This window comes from Harpia harpyja, chromosome 7 (assembly GCF_026419915.1).
Source record: "Harpia harpyja isolate bHarHar1 chromosome 7, bHarHar1 primary haplotype, whole genome shotgun sequence".
In the NCBI taxonomy this organism is placed as follows: domain Eukaryota; kingdom Metazoa; phylum Chordata; class Aves; order Accipitriformes; family Accipitridae; genus Harpia; species Harpia harpyja.
The window spans coordinates 46,222,197-46,245,105 of NC_068946.1; the positions used below are offsets into that span (position 1 = coordinate 46,222,197).

At 49.6% G+C, this 22,909-nt stretch overlaps 1 protein-coding gene across 1 annotated transcript in view; it reads right to left on the reverse strand.

The window, feature by feature from the left end:
- Positions 1-22,909, reverse strand: part of ITGB5 (integrin subunit beta 5) — a 64,278-nt gene that overhangs the window by 35,155 nt on the left and 6,214 nt on the right. The window contains exons 3-6 of the mRNA XM_052792486.1: positions 16,556-16,760; positions 11,169-11,418; positions 7,246-7,414; positions 1,260-1,421 (exon numbers count right to left, since the gene is read on the reverse strand). Of these exons, the coding sequence (XP_052648446.1) occupies positions 1,260-1,421; positions 7,246-7,414; positions 11,169-11,418; positions 16,556-16,760 (786 nt within the window). The remainder of the gene's footprint in view (positions 1-1,259; positions 1,422-7,245; positions 7,415-11,168; positions 11,419-16,555; positions 16,761-22,909) is intronic.

Here is a 22,909-nt window from a genome sequence, read left to right on the forward strand (position 1 = left end):
AGAATCTATGACTGACAACACCATTAGCTGCAGCAACACCTGAAACACTGGATTTCTTTCTTTCCTCTCTGCTTTGCCATCAGCAGACACACGTGTGTAATAAGCTGCTTGCTATCTCCAGGGATGCAAGGCGGGGAGATCTAGAATTGCAGTAAGTGGAAATGTATGATTTTTCTTCCAAAGCGGAAACATCCATTGCCTGCTCTTTCTGCATACTGGAACCGCAAAGATATTACAATAAGCTCTTTAATTCTGCAGACTTCCCAGACAGAGAGGATGGCAAGAAGATACTGCTCTAGCTACCCACAAGCAACAAAATAACGAACGAGGGCTCAATTTCAAGAGATCAGCTTGAGTTTAAAATCCCAGGCTGCTTCTGAAGTGCTGTCCTTGGGAAAAAAGACCTCGTTTACTCGCAGACTGGAGGGCTGATTGAGAACCTCGAAGACTTAAACATGGGAACACCAAGGCAGCATCTGCACACCAGCTCCCCAGCATAACCCCGTGTCAGTACAGGGGCTGTACTCTGGTATACATATGCTTGCTAGGATTGCACAGGTGGGTGGAAAGGGAGTTTCTCCGAGGATCCTAGCTTCCATGCAGAAACACCTCCTGTTACGAGGTGACATCCATGCAGGAACAAAAATCATAAGTAGTGCTTGTGATATGCTGAATAAAGCACCCTTCTGCAGATGGATGTGATAATGAGGTGGCAGGCAAGTGCCCGTTCACCCCAGAAGTTTCCTCCCCACTGAGTTTAAATTTAAAAAAAGGGCCAGTTTGTCTATTTATTACTAAGACCTATGTTAGTGTTGTGCTCAAAGGCTGTGAATAAGAGGAGCATCCTGTTGTGCTTGCTAGTGTAGTCACATCAAGGTAGACTCAGCCTCCCCAGGGAGAAGCTGACAGTCCACTGGACATTTTAGAAAAGGGATGACATATTTTATGTTTCCTCTACACTTTGCATGCAAAATCTGATCCTCTTCAGAACATCAAGTTACTTTTCCCTCCCTCGCAATGAGCCCTGAAGGAACTTGCTAAGCTCCTAACTCATTTTTGAGCATCACAGAAGCATTCACTGTGGGGGGATGCCCAAGCGGAACCGCAAATTTTATTTGCAAACTGCAGGAGCAGGTGAAACCGTGCTGGTCAGGGGGTGCGTTTGCCAAAGGCTGCTGGAGTTGGGGGTGGCTGGTCTCCAGAGAGGTCCACCAACACCCTGAGGTCTCCAAGGGCTGGGCCCCCATGTGCCCCCTCACCAGCTGGCTGGATGCGCTGTACTCGTTGGCTTCATTCAGGTGGCACTGGCCATCGTGGGGCTGCACCAGCCCCCCCAGCTTCCCATCCAGGGCTATGTGGGGCACGTCATCCGTTGTGAAGACCAGCAGGTGAGACGCCTCCTTACGCCAGCCGATCTTCTCCTGGAGGAAAACAAACCCCGTGAGAAAGCCGGTCTGCCCCTGCCAAGCCCACGCTTTGCCCCTCACCCTGCACACAGTCCCAGCCATGTGCCCGTCCAGCAGCAGACCCATTAGCACTAATTAGAAGAGCACCATGCTGCTGTCCCCCCATCCCTGGCAAGAGAACAAAACATCAGGGGCCCATCTAGTATTTCCCAACATCTCCTTCCAACGCACTTACTTAAAAAAGCATGAGGAGGTATGTGGACTGTCCACCAGACCTTCTCTACACAGATCCAAGAATAAGAATTTCAGCTGCTTTTATAGCCAAAGGAGACCTGCCAAATTCCTCCACACACATTTAATCTGACCTTGTTTCCTCGGCTCTGCGGAGTGGGCAAGGCAACAGCGAGGGCTGCAATATCCCCGCTCAGCAGTTTCATTACCACCCGCTCGTAAAAGCTGTTTCTGAGCTGTGACACACAGTGAGGTCCCTGCCCGAGGGTGCTGGCTTTGGTGCACCCATGTGCATGCACAGGCACTCTGTGCAAGGACCAGACATTATCACCATCTTTGCATGGAGAGAGATGCAGGGATAGATTGTTTTCCAAATAAAGGGATAACATTTAGTGGATAAATTTTTCCCTCCCACGGAGCTTCCCCAGGTTTCTGCCTTTGCATCGGCCCGAGAAGCAGATCTGTGCCTACAACAGCACACTGAAGCTGTTTGTTGCAACAGAAGTGGAGGAAAACAGCGAAGCCCAAAAGAAATTTTTGGAAACCATCGCACTGCAGCACACTCCCCTGCGCTCGCTGGCTGCTCCCACTGCCAGCTCATTGCCAAGCCGGGCGGCCTGAGGTCCCGCCTGCCAACCGCGGCAGAGAGATCCTGCCGCGGCAAAGACCGGAGCCAGAAAGCCCCATCTCCCAGAGCTTCCCCTGGGGCTGGCCACCCTGCCCTGTCCACCAGCGAAGACGCAGCCCCACGCCTTCCCTCCCCACGCACACCCAGCATCCCCCTCCCTCCAGCCCCCAGCTCGGAGCGACACAGCGCAAATCCCTTGGGAAGGGATGAGGGAAAAGCTGGTAAAAGCTTACTGGTGGGAACACAGTGCAGATGAATATATCCAACTCCTCCAGAGCTTATCGCGCAGCTTATTTAGCAAAATCTGAACTCTGCCTTTTTTTACAGTAAGATGTTAGCCGACGAGCTGCCGCAGCCCAGCTGCAAAGACGCTTTCTATGGAAAGCGCTGGTGTGGACAGGGCAAGAGGGCAGAGCAGGCAGACAGATGCGGAATCATGGCGGCTGCCAGCGCAATTTTCGCCTGCAAATGTGAGTCATAGCCCAAAGCCTCCTGATCTTTCCAATAAATATAACTCTTGCTTCAGAGACACTATTCCAGAGTAGATTTCTTTTTCGTCCCTATTGCAGAAGGTATAATTTCTTTAATGGCATTTTAAAGACCCACACAATGCAAATAAGGCCATAGGAAGAAGTCTTTGGCAACACACATCCTTTGCCACGTACCAGCACATTACAGTCCAGCTCAGTATGCAATGAGGACTTTTTTGCTCTGGGAAGCAGGACTCATTCCACTGAAGTGACCCCACTCGACAAAAGGCAAGATCTTCATGCCAAAATGTAATTTCTTAAGAACTCAACCCAAAAGTGATTATGGCTCTAACAATGCAAGAAGCAGTTCTTGGTCTACTCAGCCACCAGACAGAAGCCCATCCAGTTCACTTTTCTTTGAGTATCCAAAGCTGATTTCTTTTTCTTTTTTAATGATTGAGGCCAAGAAACTCCCAAAGAGATTAAAAGGATTAATCCGAGTTTCATTTCCTTAGAAATCCGCTACACACAAAGAGAACGAGCTGCATTCAAGCAGCAGTTACAAATCCACTTCAGGGGCAGTGCTGCTGTTCACCTGCCTGCTAAGCCCACCTTTAAATCAAGGGCTAAGCATCCCTTTGCGGACAAATTCTCTGTGCCTCCAACACACACTTTCCCACATAAACAACAGCAAAACTCCTTTGGTTGCTCAGTTCAGGAACTCACTTCCAAAAAGCACCGAGCACCCACAGTGTCGGTGCCAATACCTGGGCACTGAGAGCATTTGATGCCTCAGAGCCCTGGACGAGGATGTCTCAGACGCGGTGCTGAGCCAGTGCTGATGCCACACTGAAAGAGCCGGAGACCTATGGAAAAAGCACCCGGAGAGGCTGGCATGCCGAGGAGCCGCTGCATCTCACACTGCCTCCACCAGCAGCTTCCAGGCACTGGAAAATACAGCTCTTCAACATGCAGTTTCCACCACAAAACCCAGAGCAGCACTCTGCTCCGCTTAAAACAAATAACCAAAGAGACTTTTGTTTATTTTTACTGGACTGGGATTGTTGAACAAAAAAACCTGCACTGACATCTGCCCCCTCATCTGGTTTTTGATCCTCATGGGATATAAAGGATTTTGAAAGCAGGGGTGGGACCTGACCCAAAGCAGAGTGAAGTGGGAAGACGTGTCTCCACAAGGCTGGGCACGCTACGGATCCTGCCCCTACTCCTACGACCAGCTGCAGTTGCCTCCTGTACCCCAGGAGACCAGCTTCTCATGCCTTACAGCCAACAGTGACTGGCAAAAGTGCCACAACTGTCTCAGCACAGCACAGCCCTCCAAATCCTATTGAAAAGGCTGCAAAACCCTGCATCAGTATTTCCAAGCCTGAAATAAATATCTAAATTTATGCTTTGGGCACTGAATAAAAATGGTTCAATTGCCAAGACATTAATTGCCAGGAGACCCCCTGGATTCATCAATATGTCTAAACCCCGACCAGTTTCTCAGGTGCAGACCTTTTTGGAAGCAAGAAACAGATACAGGTGCAAGACAAGTATGCCTTAGAGATTAAAAGCCAAAACCTCCTTCGTCTGGCATAGCTCTGAAAGGCACCTCAGTGTCTCCCAGATGTCTTGGCCATCTCCATGTACCAGTGTCTAGCAAGCACCAAATGAGACTATTTCAAAAGATGCTTCATTTTCTAATCCAGCATTATCTCCTTGCTGCATCTTAGTATATTAAGATCTGAAACTTACACGTACCACCAAGCCATATGACGCTTGCACTTAAAGAATGGCAGAAACCCAAAATACTGCAAATGGAAAATGTAATTACAGAAAGTTGATTAATATTCCTGGCTTACCATTTTAGCATCAGGATAAAGGCTTATTGTCTCTGGCTCTTTCATTGCCTCCAGAATAACATTTACTATATCTTCATCTTTCAGAAAGGAGCCAAACCCTGGGCCTGCTTGTTAGTCTGTATTAGCTGTACAAACTTTCCCCCTTCCTTGGCTTGAAAACCAGGCCAAAAAATGACTTGAGCGTTACAGAGCTCTTAGACAGCTCATGCAGAAGAAATGTTTGATATGAATTACAGTATAAAAATACCTAGTCAACAGAGTAGGTATTGTTTCTGACACCTCAGTGCTTGAAGAGGTGGAGAAGACCACACTTGGACACCGTGGCTTGGAAACAGAGAGGCTCTGCCCTGCCATGACCCGCTCTCCCCAGGACATCCCCCCGATGCCACAAGCTCTGCTGCTGAGCACAAAGTACTTCATGGTCAACATGCTACATCGCCCTGACGGCAGAGGACTTTCTAAGGTCATAACTGCTCTAAATCTTGGGTTTTGAATAGGGCAGAGGGTGAAAGCTGGAAAAAGCTGGAGCGCGCCAACGAGATGCAATGGGGTACCACAGTAGTGATGAAGAAACCCACGCCAGAAGTCACCAAGGTATCTGTATGCTGCTCTCTCTGCAGTGGAGGAATATAGTTTCTGAGTTACTAGAAACTACTGTCTCTGCAGGGTTTAGTCCCCACGATACTTCATCAATCACTGCTGGCTGCAAAGCACCATTTGTTGCAGCAAAGAGCATCCTCATCAGGCAGCAGCGCTTCACTCCTACCCCAGCTGTCTGCCACCTTCACCCACCTCAATGGTGCTGACCCCCACCACAACCCACGGCCGCCGACCGGTCTGGCCCATCGCTCGGCCGCCACGACGGTAATTAATCACTAAGCTCCCGTTTTGGCTACGGGGCTTAGGAGGTCAACCAGCCGGAATGGTCTGGAATTTTGGCTGTTGTAACTCTGGACAGATGGAGCCTTTGCTGCTCATACCTGCGATCAGCAGGCAGCTGCTCCACCCACAGCAAGGGGCTGCCGAGGCAGCGCGAGTTACGGTGCAGCCGGTTCTCCTGCCTCACACACCGGTCCCGTGGACTCCCTTTCCCACACCTGAGCTCTGGCATTTAATTAACCGCCGCGGCTGCAGAAATTCTTCTGTCATGACCTGCCACATCATGCCAAGAGCCACGCAAGCGCACATGCTCACCTCTGCTCACCCTTCCTAGAGGATGCTCAGTCCTGAATTTAGATGGTACCAGCATCTAAATTCATCTTCTGAATTTAGAAGGGACCAGGCTGTGCACTCAGGAGTGACAGTCAAAGATTTTGGTCCCTACCAACAGTTTGAGACTAGCACAAATGTGGAGGAAATATCTTGCAGGTCTCCTGCCTTCCACCAACACCTCCAAAATGAGCCCTTGTGATACACACCACAATATTTCTGCATCATAGGGAAACGTTGTCCCATTTTTGCAATAACGTGCTGGAAGGAACTGCAAAAAACCACACAGTGGGTGGCACAACTGAGTGACCATCCTGAGATGTCTCTGCTCTAACCATGAGAGCCACCACTCCAAAACTGAGAAGCACTTTATGCCCAGATGAGTATTGGGAGCAGCACTGTAGCTGTGCCAACAACAATACCTGTGCCAGGCTGGGAGAGGGAAGATGGCTGTTGGGTGGCATCAGATCCAATGGGGCAGGTTCAGTCCTGCCAAGAGCATGAAGCGTAAATGAAGCCAACCCAGGCGAGGGAAGCTCTGGTTTCCCACAAGCCTGTGTCCCACCACTCCTGCAGACGATGCCTATCTCCCAGCTCCCAAAATCCAGACTCAGAAGAAAACATGCCCAATCCAAAGGACTACGCAAGGCTGGAGCAAGCAAAACCCAAACTGTATGTCAAGAGGGGAAAAAGCAACCAGAGCTGTCCCTGGCGAGCAGGGAAGCTCAGCCACACAGTGGAGGGGAGCAAACACTTCCACCCCTGATGCACAAAGGGATACAGAGCAACCCACCCACTTGTTCCAGAAAGATCTTCAAGCAAACACCTCCAAAAACCCTAAGGACATGGCTAACATGGCACCAAGCTAATGAACTCTGTCTTTAATTACTGCTAACAGCTCCAGTTTTGTTGACAAAGAGGGAGAGCAGGCTATCAGGGCCTGGGGGTGGGCTCATCCAGCCCCACACACAAAGGGGGCAGGTACGAGCAGTAGGAACCAGCTCCAACCCTCAACATGAGTCAACCGCTGCAAGATGTGTTTGGCACACAAGCACTGAGCCGATGCACGGTGCTGCTGCACACAAGTGTGCATGAATCTTAAAGGATTTTGTCCCAGGTGCTCAGGGATCAGCACCTACAAGTCTAGCCATGTGATGAAATCGCAGCCGTAAATTTGAATTTGCAAAAGCTTCGGTTTTACCCCCTTAAACTAGAAAAAATATTAACCTTTTTTTCTTTGCCTGTTCATGTACAAAACCACATGAAAACAATAGCCTCTACTTTTCAAGGCATTTTTCATGGTTTCTGCAAGAAAAATTTAGTAGTTACTTCCAAAAAATGGCATACTGAAGCTTTACCCCGGTCCTAGAACAGAGCAGAAGAAACCTCCTCCTCTTTTGCTTTGCTTTAAAACCCCAGAAATCAGAGCAACTCACCTTGCAGACGGCAGCCTGCAAAATTGCATCAAAACCACCCTCTGGAGCATCTCGGTTGCGGGAAACCTTCTGTTTCTGAACTTCTTCGTTGAAACGGTCAACTTTATCCGTTAGGGACAAGAGGTGGCGGAAGCCAAAGGATGGGACGCAGCTGGGGAACAGCTTGTAACTGCAGGAGGAACAGAGGAGTGGTCAGCTGGGAGGAACCACACCAGCAGCCAAGAGCTGCAGAAGCTCCCAGCTCTACCAGGTTGGTCTCCAAACTTCTGTTCAGAGGGATAAAATACTTCCACAAGGCTTCATGTTTTGGACACTTCGATTTCCAGGTATTTATCTACAAAACCCTACAGTAGAGCCCATTTTTTTTTGTTCCCCCCCTGGGGTTTTGAGCAGCTGAAGTTTCCAGAGATCTCACCAGGACTGAACATCTCTCTCCATGTAAGGTGTGAGCAAAGACACCAAGCACCAGCCTGCCCTGGGCCATGCAACTCTGCAGTTTCAGCACCCATAAAGCGGTTTTCACAGCAGGAATCCACAGTGCAGGATGTGACTCACAGTGATGCAGAGGGTGCTTTTTGGCAAAGCCACCGTCCCCAGCAGCCCAGGAGGGTGGTGTGAGCTGTGCCCCATGCCTGCAGAACTGGTGGGCTGGTGTCAAAGGGCATCGCACAGAAGTGTCACCGCCGAGAGCTACTTTTCCCCTATTTTTCAATATGCATTTTCACTCTGTCATCCACTTTTCTTGGCAGTATGTGCCACCCCGCACCCACTGCACGTCACCGGGCACCTGGCAATTGCCCAACAGGAGATGTGGTGATAACTAACACCAACTTTTGCATCCTCCCACTATACCTGCAAGCTGGTGAGCAAACACCATCTCCGCTTTCCAGAGGGCTGCCGGAGCAGAAAGCTAGGAGTGGCACCCTAAGGCAGAGAAACACCTCGGCAGGCTACCAGGAAAACTTCTTCTTCCATACCAAACTATCAGGAGGCAGCTTTGGTGCTCCCCGCGCAGCCAGGAGAGCTCAGCAGAGTAGCTCCTGTGGCGTGGGAAATCAGAGTGTGTGCAGGGGAGAGGGATGAGAAGGGTTAAGAAGAAAATGTGCTTAAAAAGGAGTTGGGCTGGCACTAATTCACTCCTATCTTCAAAGATAAAACCCAGCGAACAATTAAAGGCTTCTGCTGACACATGACCCACTATGGGTAAGTGGTAAGAGGCTTTTTACACAAAGGAACATTTAAGATTTACTATGGCTGGGAACGCAAATCCCTCACAAGCAACCCCAGAGCCAGGACTTCCACTCGCACAGCCATGCACACACCTAACCACGGGGCAGGTCCCACTGCCCTGGGCCTGGCTGGCAATTAGAGCCATCCCTTGTGATCAGTGCCGTGTTCAGACTTGCATCCTGCTCGCACCTAGGGCCAAGACAAGGAGTTTGTGATGTCTGAAACCTCTGCACTGCAGGGTCTCAGCAAGCAGCCCTTAACCCATGTGATACATCTGGGTGCATCTGGGTATCTGAGTGACTACACAAGGGCACACAGCAGTGCGGGTGGGTTATCTCAGGTTGTAACCTCCACAAGTCATATCAGAGATAGATGGGCAATTAGGTGTTCAGTCAAACCTTCTGCCTTCCTTATCTTTTCAAATTTACTGTTTGTTTCCTTCATACTATCTCTCTTGAATGACACTGTGGCTGTGAGAGGCCACATCCTGGCTCCCCGGCAGGTCCCAGCTGGGATGCTAAGCCAGGAGCAGGGGTGAGCAGCGAGCTGGGGTGAGGTGGAGGAGGCACAAGCGATCCCAGCCAGACCCCGCAGGAAAGCAGGGCTGCACGCCACCCAGACCTGCAGGACAGCCATCACCGAAAGGAGGAGGAGGAGGAGAGAGCCTGGACCGGGGGCAAAAAACACCCACCACAGCTCATGTTTACTTGAAGCTTTTCTTAGATGAGAGCAGGCTACTGGACAAAGTCTGCTTTGACACTAGAAATAGCTGCAAACAAAACCACACCTGACAACGACCTCACTGCCACATCAGCGAGCCGCTTGGCAGCAGCGACAGCCGGCTCGCAGAGCAGGCAGGGGAAGGCGACGCTGCCGGAGAACAACAGGGAGCCAGCACCCCTGGTTTGGATGAAGAGGAGACAGATGGAAACTGGAAGGGAGCGCCCACCAGGCGAGCTGCCTTGGGCAATCCTTCCTAAATGGTTTCCCAAGACCAGGCTGGCTTAATGTAACCCACAAACAGAAAAGCAACCACCTGGGTAAAATCAAAAGGACATGCAGATATAGCCTGATCGTGGTGGGAAAAGCTGAGGTGATAGCTCTGGATGCCCTTGATGAAAGGGCATCAGCAGTTTCAGGCAGACCTTGCTGCAGAGTTGTCCAGCTCCATACTCTCCTCCTCTCCCATCCCTCCCCTCCTGCACATTTCGCTCCATTTCACTCAGCAGAAGCCATGTCACTTCAATTAAATCACACAACAGCCAAACAAAGTTTCCAAGGTTTCCCCAGCTGGAGCGAAATCCTGTCCCCAGCCCACAAGCAACATGAGCAGGTGATGGAAACTGAGGACAACAGAGATGACTGAGAGCATCCCTCTGAGGCCAAGCCAAATTTCTGGGGGAAAGAGCTATGTAGAGCATAGCGTACGATGCCATGGTGGCAGAGCCACCTCCCCGGCTCAGTCGGTGTGGTCGCTTTTGGCTATGCTTTATGGCCAAAGCAGGAGTTTTCAGTGTTAAAATCCATTTGACTTTTCTCTCTGGACAGAACTGGTGAAAAGGAAATACAGATAATTTTGTCTGGTCAATGTGCAATGAGATGCCAAATGCTTGGTCAACGCCAAAAGTTGGCCAAGAAACTCATAGCCGATGCCAGCTCTCTTTAATCTGCCTCTCATATGGAAAACTTATAGGATGCACGCTCGCAGAGCTTGGCATCCATTCATGTGGTGATCTTACAATGTAAGTATTCACGAATGGCTCAAATAAAAGTGCTAACCCTACTGCCCTCACATGACCAGAAAGCACTCCAACAATGAATATGGTAAAAGATGGGGACCACAAAGGTAAGCGTCAATGGTGACATTCTCCCAGGAGGGCACTTGCTGCTGCATCCATCCTTTAGTGCCAACATCCAAACCCATCTGAGCCTGGACATCCTCCACTACACCCAATTTCACTCTGGCATAATCCTCAATTCAATGATCTTGATCCCAACTCCAGCAGTTAAAAGGCAAACAAAAAGACTCTAGCAAAGACACTAACAAGCAAAAAAACAAAAAGGAGGAAGGCTCTGATATCACCGCAAAGCAAACCACATCATCTGTGTCTTTTGCAACTGCCAGTTTGTTTTGCTTCCACAGCAATAAAGATGAAAAAACCTGCCCGACATCTTCAAAACACTTTACAAGAACTCATTAATCAGTACTACAGGCCATCACAAATCTCACTTCCCCCAAACACTTCTGTTGGGAAGGACTTACATTGCCTTGGTCTCCTTATCTGTAAAATGGAGACAAAGAGCTTAATTGATTTACTCAAGGCCAAACTATGACTCAGAGCTAGGATCAGAAATCAGGAATTTCTGGCTCTTGCTCCTTTTTTCTTAAAGCATGCAAAAAAAGTCTGCCATGCCTGCATCCTCTTCAGGTACTTAAAAATAGCTTCAGGCTCCTGATACAACAGTTTCCCATCTCCAGATGCAGAGATCTCCCAAAAGCCCCTGCAAAATTGGAAGTTGTCCTATTTTGAACTTCTCTGGAGCATCACAGTGACAGCCATGGCTAATCAGCATTCCCAAAAGCCAGGGCTTAAGTGTGGTTCATTATTTAAAGCAAGAATGGGAAGAGAAGACTGCAGCTAGGCTCTGTGCAAACACGGGGCTTGTCCCTTCAGGGTACACCTACCACTTACCCAATGCAGGGATTGTTTTGGTATCTTGGTGCCGTGTAGGAGAAAGGAGAAATGTTCTTGTCCACGAAAGAGCCAAACCCCAGCCGGAAATTGCTCGTGAGCTTTCGCATCTCTTCAGCCAGCTTGGTCCCCAGATTGCGAATATTATCTAGGTCGTCGTTCATGGACAGGGAGAGATCCATCAGGTAGTAGAGGTCCACGGGATAGTCCTCCACTTGCCGAACTTGAACTCGGAAGGAGGTCTGGTCACCTGCATACACACAAGACTTGAGAGTGGTGAAAGGGAAACTCCTAGCGCACATAAAATCCAGACCACATGCTTTTTTTTTTCCCCTGCAGATCACTTGCAAAAGAAGAGGGTGAGGAGAATAAGCTTTTCCAAATCCATCCCTTACGAGACTAACAGGAAAGCAGGTAATGACTTTGGGTCCTCTTAAGCTATGTAATGTACTGGCTGGCAAGAAAAAGACAGATCTATAGAGTGCCTGTCTCTATTTTACTTTGGAGATACAGGAAGGGGTCCTTCCATCCCAGCTAAGAGAATGTCTAAGGCGGGAAACATGAAAAATGCTGCTGCCCCGGGCTGTGTACAGTCCAGGGGTGTTTTCCTAGAAAACTGGAAAGAAAAGCAAGCAGAGTGAACCTCAAATGGATGTTCCATGGACTACTGAAAGTGGGACCCTGCACATGCTTACTTGGGTACGTCCTCAGAGCAAACCAGGAGCAGTCCAAGAAGTCCTGCGTAAAATAGAGGAGGTGGAGCAGGAGAAGGAAGAGGGTCAGGAGAAAAACAGCCAGCGTGAGATAAATGCAAGATGTCCTCTGAGCTGTGCAGGGAAGTCAAGCCGAAGCAGACACAGAAGAAACACCTTTGGAAAGGACCTCTCCCCTGAAAAAGAGCTGTGCCACCACGATTCTGGAGAAAGCCGGGCAAAAGGGAAGTAAAGTGGAAAAAGAAGGTTGTTAGGGTCACCCAGGGAAGCACCGAGGCAGGGACGAAGCTTCCTGAAGTGACGAACACAAGGGAAGGAGCTGACAGGGCTGAGTCACAGGCTGTGCAAATGCGAAGAAGAGCAGAGGAAAACCTTTCCCCTAACCTTCCCCTTTGCCAAACTGCTTTCACCAGAGACGCCTTCTAGAAGGGGTGCCAGGAGGGGAGGCCACTGCCAGCACTGCCCACGCCTCAAAAAAGGTGAAATGGCTTCAAAGTGAACTCAACTTCACACCAGATGGACCTCGGTGGAGCCCGAGAGGAGGTGGCAAATGTTTGCCTTACGCTTTGCTTAAACCCTTGCTGAGAGAGGGGTTTAAAGGGAAACCCCAGACTCCAGCACCCTCAAACCCCAGGCTGGTTTGGAGATCCCACGTCCCCAGCTGCCTCCTTGGCCCATTTTCCAGCTCAGTGGGGTCTCAGACCCAGGGACTCGGATCCTCTCAAGACCAAGCTCTCCCTCCTGCCCACCTCTCCCAGCTCTTCATGGCTCAGGCTGAACTTTGGACACCGGCAGGTTCTGCAAAACACTCGTAGCTTCCCCTCTTCTTCCCCAGAAATGAAACACACATTTTTTAGTATTGTGAAAACATTTCCCTAACCATTTTATTGTTCTCCTCATTGTGTGCAGCGGCACAGCTGCTCCCACTTACTTCCAGCCCAACAACACGCAGCAGCAGCATCCCAAAACTGCTGCGCTGGCAAGACACGGCATGAGGGGCTTCGCAGCCCGGCAGGCAGGAGCCCTGCGTGACACCTGGGGTCACGCTGTGCTGAGCCCCACGCAGGGCCAAACACCCTCCCTGGCTCCAGGATCCGCTTTGCAGTGATTTCTACAGCTGTCCCCGTCTGCGGGGAGCGAGCGGACGCCCTCTCCCAGCCCTCTGCAGCAGCTGCTTCGGCCCAGCAGCACCCACCCCTTCGGCGAAGGAGCCGGGGTCCCAGCACCCGGGGGGGACGTGCATTAAGGTCAGAGCCTGCCTCTTTTGCAAACAAAGCTGTGAAGGGTTTAGATCCGCGTCTGCTCTTTGCTCCCCCGCTTCTCTGTGCATCTCAGCCAGCTCAGTGCTGGGGTATCAGAGGAGTCAGCTACAGCTCCTAAACCAAGACCTTCCCTCTATTTAATGATTTCCCTGCACATTTAGATCAAGGGTTGCTTCCAAGCCAGGGCTTCTTTTCTTAAAGGTAATTGCTCCCCCCTGCAGTCTGCTACAACCCCACCTGGCAAAGGCAGGGCTGCAAGAGGCACCATGCGCAAACATGTACACATAGGTATTGCCCAGATATCAGCTGTAGGAAGCAGGAAACTTGCCATAAATATTCCTCCTTATTCTCCCCGGCTTTCTTTTCCAGCTGGAGCAGGACTTTCCCGGCACAGCGCTGAGATGTGGTATGCAGCAGGATGCAACTCAGCACTGGCCCTACAGTAAGCAAAGCTATCGAGGCGGCTCAACCAAATCTGGTGGGCCTAACGCTGTACCTGGCACACATTTTGCGGGGGAACAAAGAAGAACATCATTTATATAGGGCAAAACCTGTTAGAATTGACTGTGCGGTAGCAAACCGTGATTGCAAGCTTGACTCTAATTCAGTGCTGCGAGAATGTGTTTAACTCTGGGAAAATTTGTTCCCATGTCTATTTTTTTCATTCCTACATATTTTTCCCACTGGAATACCCAAGCCTTTCAGGAAAAGAGGATGTGTCGTTCTGCATTTCCCAACATTTCCGTTTCCAAAACACTGTTCTTCCTCAGCAGGTCCTAAGATGGGAATTCCTGTGCCAGAAAGGGTATTTGAGATGCTCTGATCAAACCTTCTTCTCTTAATAGTTACAAATTTAGCCTTCAGAAGCACCAAAAATAACAGAATCCTGGTCCTGATTCTGTTTTCATTCCTAACTGCACAAATCGATTATCTCAGAGAAAACATCACTAATGTATGTAGATGTAAGTCCAAAAGAATTTATTATTCTCTGTGCACAGTATTACATTCACACTTCTAGGAATAATCCAGCCCCCCCCTTCCCAATGTACCGCCACCACTATCCTCTCCTTAGGGCTTTTACTGAAAAGTTTTAAACTCAAAACTGAATTCAGAAATGTTTCTTGGATACTGTCACACAGAGGCAATGCAGAAACTGGAAAAACTGCTTTCGGCCAATTTAAGAACACAAACTCGACAATGACGTGTATCCAAGAAAAGCTCTTTTTTCTGCTTGGTGAGACTTACGGCTTGATGGGCAACTCAACTTGCATCTATTCATCTTTTAAAATTCCTTTTACACTATTCATATTTTTCATTTAACCAGGACACACTGCTTTATAGCTGCACCCAAGATTAAAAAGCAATATTATAAAAACTAAATGCTCGATCTGAAAGCTACCCTGTAAGGACATCGATTTAAGGCCTTTGGAAATTAGCTGTGGGCACAGAGATTTGGGGATGTGACTTCTGCCACAGGACGATTAGATCAAACTGCCTGGGTGGGAACAGCGAACAATTGACAATTCGCTCCCTTCTGCTTCTGCTTAGCGGTCTAAGAATAAAAGATCACCATTGCCACAGACCGCCGTGTGAATTCATCTTTGAAATAGTACACCCTTCATGCCCAAAATTAAATCAACATTGTCTCCTTTTTGTCTTGGGTTCACAGCGTGAAACTCATTCCCAAGCTCAAGGATTAATGGATAATTTAAACTGGGGATGCTAATACAAGGGTTTAGGAAGTCATCAGCCCTAAAATGGAGTGCTGTCCAACATCAAAAAGCGCAAAAATGGGAGATACTATTACAAACGTCTAGGTATGTCCCTCCTCCTGCAAGGACTCTGATGCTCTGCAAGAGGAGCACAGGGAGGGGAGCTAGCAGGCTCAGCGTGGGAATGGGAATGGCTGCAGGGGCCCTCGGGGCGATTCCTGCAGCTCAGCCCAGACCCGGAGGGCTTCTCTGCCATCCCAGGAGAACTGAAGATGGCCACGAGCGTGGTCCCCTGCGAGGGCTGGCAGGAACAGCACACCAGCCCTGCGCAGCCCAAAGCATCCGACAGCACGGCCCCCTGGAAGCCGCAGGGAGATGGACCCCCGCGCCCTGCCGCGGACCAGAGAGGTGGGCGTCCGCGCCTCCGGCTGGGCAGAACTGCTGGGGATTGGGAATGGGGAATGTGCTGAGCACCGGGCACGGCATGTGAAGGAGGGTCTGCAGGAGGGGAGATGTGGAAGCTGAGCCAGCCCTTTCTGCCAGGAATTGCCTCAAGAAACAGGAGTAATAACGACTCCCTTTTTTTTACGGGAGCAAACCTGTTTCATCAGTAACATTCAGTTGCAGAAGCCATGCATCTAGCCATACAACCAGTGGTGACTACCCTCAGGTATCTGCTTTTAAGGCTTTGAAGCAAAATTTCTTTACATTGGAGGGTCTGACTGATGGCAGCAGTCATACTGCTGAGGAAGAGTTAATGAAGAGATGTGACGACTATCCAACCCATAGAATTAAACCAAAAAATCCTGCAGCAACTGGTAGGCTCTGGGAGAGCACTGGTAGCGTGAGCACCAGCTCAAAATCCTGTTTTTCTTGGGCGAAACATCATATTTCATTTTTCTGTATGCTCATGAGAGCTGTCACAAAACTGTAAGCCTTAGAAACCCACACCAATTGCTTATAATGAATCGAGCTTTTATATTTGCTTCTTAACTTTGCAATAAAGAGCTTTTTTTTTCCCCCTTCAGAAATATTGGCTGCCAGATTTTTGCAAGAATTCTGAACCCACATTAAAGCCTGCCCCCACCATGCAAAAACTTTTGATAACAAGCATGCTCGCATGGCTCAGTCCAGCCATTCCCTTCTAATTTTTAATTAAAAGGAAGAGATTGAAGAAAAGTGATGGCTCAGGGGAATGAAACAGGGACCTGGCTACAGTCCAAGGCCTGAGTCACAAGTTCAAATCTCCATCTTCTGCCTTGATCCCATGGCTCTTTTGCATACCGACAGAAAACAGATAGGCGGTTTTGTTTCCAAATCATAGAAGGAGCTGTCTCAGTTTAGAGTCAAGTACTGTCAGCTTGGTGGAGGATCCAAAGTTATTTTAACTCCTTCCATCCAGTGATTACGTTTTTAAGCTGAGCAGGTTCCTTTTAAACACATGCAAGGGTTAAGACTAGTACTGATAACAGTCGTGGGTGGGCTTTGATTGACTTTGCGTAACAGCAGGGACATACGCCTCAGCCCCAAACCTGTTTGTGATGCACCACCGAAGCTCACGGGCTGTGGAAGGGGCCGGCAGCCACCTGCTTTGGGGGGCTACAAGGTCACGAGCTATAACACGCTCTCGGCACATCCCAGGCACCCTTTCTCACCCACAACCCTCCCCAGCATACGGCTCACAGCCGCTGGGGACTCACCAGGACGAAGATTCAAGGCGACCTTCTGAGGCGTGATCTGCGTGACGTCCAGGTGGATCTGGCCGGAGCCCTTGCTGCTCAGAGGGACGTTCTGCACCACGCTGATGCTGCTGCTGGGGTTTTCGATGGCTCCGGCACAACCGTTTGCAATCAGGTTCTGCAGGAAGTCGCACCGCGACGTGATGGACTTCGTGCTGCCAAACTCCTGGGGGGTGAAGAACGGACAAAGGGGAAGGGGAGGGAGAAACATCAATCCCACAGCAGGGGCTTTGTTTTGACATGCTGGTATCTGTAGCAAATAGGAGATGACAAGGAGAAGCTGGTGTCATTTGTGGTGGCCATACTCAAAAGCAGCCTGCACTGAGCCTTGAGCCTTTCAAAGGGATCTACCAAAAAAGAAATTCTGCGAGGATTTGAAAATTGAATTTGCTCACAGACCACAGCAGCAGAAAGCTTAGCCTGGGGTTTCACCCCAGCCACAGCAGCAGCACTTGCTCCCAGCCCTGTCTTGGGCCACGTGAAAGCAAGGCAAAATGTTTGGTTTGCTGCCTGGACAGCTGGTTGCCATCTCTTCAAGGGGAAAAGGTGAGATGTCATTATTTTTCTCACAGGCATCGCCCCGAAGGATCTTTGCGAAAGAGAGAAAAGAGGGCAAGGAGGTCGCACCGAGGGAAGCAGAGCAAACCCACCAACCCAGAGAGCCAAGTCAAGATGTGAAGCTGGAGACTGAGGCTGGGTGGCTCCAGGGACCTGCACCCTCTTCCCCGGGGTGAGACACCGCACATCCCCACACAAGCACCGCACGTCCCCCCCACCTCACACCTCTGCACTGCAGGCGTTGGCAAGACACCATCACATGGGAAAAAAAAGAGACAGCAAGCTGTCCCTGAGGCAGAGCACAGCCAGAGCGGTTTGACATGGGCGCACTGTACTGGGCGGCTTTGCCGGAGAATAAGGGAGGTGGGAGAGCCTGTGCCCACAGGCAGCGAGGCACATGCAGCGGCTTGCTCCCAGAGGATGGGCTGCCATGGCAGGGAATCTCCCAGCGCCCGTCCCCAGAGCTCCAGCCCTCGCTGCGAGCCCCACACGTGGTGCACAATGCAGCCTTGTGCGGGGCGGCACTCGGGAACAGCCGGCCGCACAATGCAGCCGTTTGCAAAAAGCCCATTTGTTAAAATGCCTTTTTATTTTTTTTTTTCCAAAAGCGCCAAAGGGAGCAAGTCACATGTCCAAAACTTACTGGATTTTCAACAGTCGATTCCTACTTATTTCTACACTATAACAATAGAGACAACCGTCTTCTGCTCCAGGGCTGATGGGCTAAAATGACATGAAATAATGCAAAGATGCTCCCAGCCACACCAGCCCCTCCTTCAGCTGTGCAGCCAAAAACTAGTGCAGGGCTGAATAAACCTCACTTTTTGCTAAAGCTCCGGCATGGCAGAGGACAGGGGAGACATCAAGGAGGGAGAGAGAGATCTCGCTTTCGCACCCCATGAGGTGCTCCGGGGCCCCTGAGGACAGCCTCGGATGCAGGGCCCCGGGACATAGACAGAGGCTCTCTGCTGCATTTTCTCACTACGAGGTCCCAATGCTATTTGAAAAATGCAAGATTTGCATTCCAGCATCCAGCAGTGGGGTCCAGCCAAGAAGACAGCATGTTGGATGGATACGAACATGAATTTCTTGGAACATGTCGTGTAAACAGATGAACTCCCAGAAAGGAGGACTGGGACTATTTAAATCATCACCAGCATGACAAAATAAAAATCAGAATCCCCCACGAAACCAAAAACAATGCCCAGCCTTTCAGAGCAGCACGTTTAGGGCAGCCTTGGAGAAAAGTTTCTCTCGGATGTGGTTTGACCTGAAGTCAGTGAAAAGCCGTCGGGCTCCAGGCACTCTCCTGGGTCAGTCTACCCAGCAGCAGGGCACCCGTGGGGAGATGCTCTCCTGCTCTCCCAGTACCTGGACCACGGCTCCAGGTGACACCTCTGCCAGCTCATTTCTGCTGCCACCTGTTAGAAAGGACACTCTGGTTGTGCAAAAAGCAACACAAACAGCACCAGGAGTGCAGCCGGGAACCTTTAGTTATTCTCCAGGAATTAACACTGGAGAGAAGTATCCAAGCAGGACAATACTTAGGGCTGCTCGTGCAACTGCAGCCTTTATCAGGCATTTCCAATCCTCCCTGGGGTCTGCTCCAAAGTCTCTTGATGTGAACGGAAAGACTCGACTTCAAAGGGCTTTGAATTAGGGCTTAATTTTCTGGCTGGGGCTGGGGTAGCAGAACAAGAGCCAGGAGGGGCGGGCAGCCCGGGGAGAGGAGGATGGTGGCTTCCTCCACCAGCTGCTACTCTTCAGCAGTCGAGCTCCTAACAGCACGAGAGACAGCTCTGGGTACGGTACTGTTCATACCGACGTTCATCGTCCCAGCAAGGGGTGTACAGGAGAGCAGCATCCGCACGCTGAGGATGAGGCAGCACCGGCACACGGGGTGAGGAGCGTACCCTTGCGGGACCTGCCGGGAGCCTTTTTGGGGCACGGCACCCGTGCGCGTGCAAGCCTGTCCATTTGCACGGCAGCGAGAAACGGTTACTGCTGCAATGTGTTTTTCTGCAGCCTTCGTGACAAAAGTTCTCTGAAGGAGGCCCAGGAGGTCGGGGGAAAGCCCCTGCACAACTCCTCCTGACGGGAGCTGCACAAAGCTCTCAGGTCAGCAGCACCTCTGCACTCCTCCAGTGCCCAGGTCCCCCTCGCTCGACCCAGCTATTTTCTCTTAAACTTTCTTCTAAAATGGGCCCAGAGGACTTGCCACAGGGCAGCAATCGCTAAGCTGCAGCTCCAATCAAATCCAGGCCTTTTCTTGTTCGATGAAAAGCCACATTACCCGGGGTGGAAGAAAATACCCCCCCCTCAGGGGTGCAAAGACCCCAGGAGAGGGGGTGCAGCTCAGCACCCAGGGGTGCAGGACTGACCCCTACTTCTGCTTGCGTTTCTAACCCAGGCAGGGTGACACCGAGCAGGGGCGTGACGGTGGCCTCGGGAAAGCCCCAGCAATCGCTGCAGCACCCTACAAACAAACACCCCTGACGTGCACCCGTAGGTCAAAACCCAAAGCCAAAACTGTGGCTACCAGGTACCATCCAACTAAAGCACAAAGTTTTCTGCGACAGAGAAAATCAAGGCTCCTGGAGGTCAAATGAAAGGAAAAAAGGGTGAGCAGCTTTGAGGAGTAAAGGGTATTGCGCAGGTCCAAATAATTCACAAGCAACCGTGCCAAAAGGCAGCCCCACACCAGCTTAACGTGGCACACCGGTTCAAACCCTAATTCCCCCTGAGCAGAGGTCACCTCACAGTTAGTTAAGCAATTCGGTGCACCCAAATACCTGCCGACCATCTGCCCGTATGCCTGCTTCAGCAAGAAATGCAGCAGGTACCCCACGGCAAGCAGGAACCGCCCCAAGCATTGCTTCGTGCCACAGAGAAGCATCGGTTCGGGAAGATCCCACCTAGTCCTTGTCAGCAATACTGGGGGCTTGCAGCCCGGTGGGCACCTTGCGGTCCGGCCTCTGTGCTAACAAGCTCACAAAAGCAAATGCACACAAGCGGACAGAGTGAATGGAAACAACAATGTGACAATTACATGCTCATCAGTTTGACAGTCTTAAGACAAATTGCTTGGTTCATGCTATAAAAATGGAGAATAGCACTGACTGTATCTAGCTGACTATACCTAACTCCTGACCAGACACATCCCTACCATTTTTTTGCTTTAATCAGCCCAGTTCTGCATTAATTCGTTCTGAAATATGCTTGTTTTCTCCATTTCAAAAAAAATTGACGTGTTCCCTCCAGGAACATCCTTTGATTTTGGTTCCTCATTCTCCAGGCACACATTCCTGAGATGGGGTACGTCTCAGGATGGGATAGGATGGGAGATGGGAGAGGATGGGGTACAAGCAACCTGCTGGAAAAGAGAGGGTGCCATTGGGGAAATTTCAGTTCAATTAATTAATCAAAAAGGAAATTTCAGTTTAATTAATGTAATTAATGTGCATCTCTATTTTGCATGTACACATGTAAATGCATCCACATAGGTAATGCATGGATGAACACAGTGTACACACACCTCACAAACAAGAGGAGCCTCTGCACATTGGCACGCTGCTCCCCAAAGCAGCAAACAGAAGATGACAGCAATGTAATGACATAATTTCCGCCCCCCCCCCATACTGGTACACTCTTTTGAAGAGCATCCCCCCTGCAATCACTCCAGGTAGGTTTATCATGAACACAAACCCCACCTGCCTATCACAGCCCACCTGACAGCTCAGAGGACAGTACTGAAGCCACTTCCAGAGCTCCCTGCTCTCCCCAGCAAATCCAGCAAGGCCTGCTGAGCCTGGGCAACCTGATGCCACTGCAAAAAAATCAGTGAGCATCCTCCTCTCCCACCCACAAAAACCAGGCTGCCGCAGAGATCACAGCAATGCCACGGGCCACTGTGCAGTTTCCAGCCAGAGTATTTCACCAGCACTGTGTCAGCAACTTCTAGTCATTTCCAGCTTCTTCTGGAGCTTGCAGGAGGAGCTGAGGAATCTCCTCAGATTCCAGCATGGATGGAAAGGCTGCAGCAGGCTCCATCACCCAAGAGTCACATATTTCCCCCAGACAGCCCTGTTTCAAGGCATGCTCAGGCAACCGTTAAGGCCACACATTCATACCTCCTCTTTTAAGTGCCATTTAAACAGATCACCTCATTTAAGTCCTGTTTTTCAAGGTATTCTTCCACGAGCCAACAGAATCTATGGCTGCTTCCAAATTTCCAACAGCCCAAAGACTTGTGGTTAGCTCAGCAGCCCCTGGGGGCTGCGGGGCTGCCGGATACCAGAAGCTGCTATCATCAACTCATCCATCATCACCCTCTTGGGTGGGAGCAGAGATGCCGAACACAAGCAGAAGTGAACAGAGGCCCATTCAAGCCGAGGGGACATGATGCACCCTGTACTAACAGGTTAGGAGGTGGTAGTCATAAATTTATAGCATCTTGACTACTCTGCTGTAAGCCTTTATCTACATGCATGCTCTTAGCCTCACAATTCAAGGCAATGTAAATACAAGGAACCTTATCCCACTTGGAAAACCCATCCCGACAGGGCTCCAGAATTGCTTTCGCACACTCCTAACCCCTAGTTGCAGTCCATGAGCGCTCAAGACGTTCTGCTCCTCTGCGGTCACACGGAGCCTGGATGCGGGAGTGCGAAGGGTGATGGAGGAGGATGCAACACTGCAGGAGGTTGCATGAAGCGTGACCGTCTCTGGGAAACAGCATGGCTTTCCTGCTCAAACTGCTCCTCTCGCACAGCCAAGGGGTCCCTCACAGCATCGGCACTGCCGGGCACCCAGGGGGACAAAGAGTAACCAGGTATGATGGCACCGTCAAGTGATGTTATTCCCCAAAAGGAGGAATATTATATATGAGAAGGTGTACATATATATATATATATATATACAGGAAGATATAATAATATATATTATATATTTTGTGTATATATATAATATATATATTATAGACATCTCTACACTTCCTGTATATATAATACATATTCACATATTATAATATATAGAATTATATGTAGCATTATATTATATATACTTACAGACTTCTACTATATATACTTCCTGAAAAAATTATTAATTGTTGCCTACAAAGATGACAACAGATGGCCCGATTTGCTCCCAAACCTGTTAAGTAAATGCAAAGGGAGCAGAAAATACACACTAATCAGCTGATCATGTTTCTACCACAACATAACTAGCATCTCTGGAAACCACTTCAATATCTTGGCCCTGATACTTAAACAGCAGCAGAGCTATAGAATTTGACTGGCATGCATGCTCCCGGGCAACATACGTAGCAAATGACAGCTAATGGAAATAGCTAAGGAAAACAGACTAAAAGCAATTTAATAAGCATACCTGACTAGGCTGCGGCAGAGGGAAGGGAAATAAGGTGGTGAAATGACTATGCAAAAGGAAAGCAGATATTAAGAGGTTATAATATTACTTTAAAACTTTTGAAGTCGAAAACCTCTAGATATCTTTCGCAATCCCATTACCTCACCTGATGATGTCAGTTAAAGAGAAATAATTAGAGTTTCAAACAGAAAATTATATAAAAAAAAATACAGAATTAGAATAAGAACTCACTAAGTTTTAGCATGCAGCATGTAAAAGGGGACAGCAGCTTTTAAACACGTAGCTCTTGGCACAAAACACCTTGAAATGTAGTTTTAAATAGCTGCTGCAGGCTAAAGGTCAGGAAGTATTACAGCACTTCCCTGTAAACAC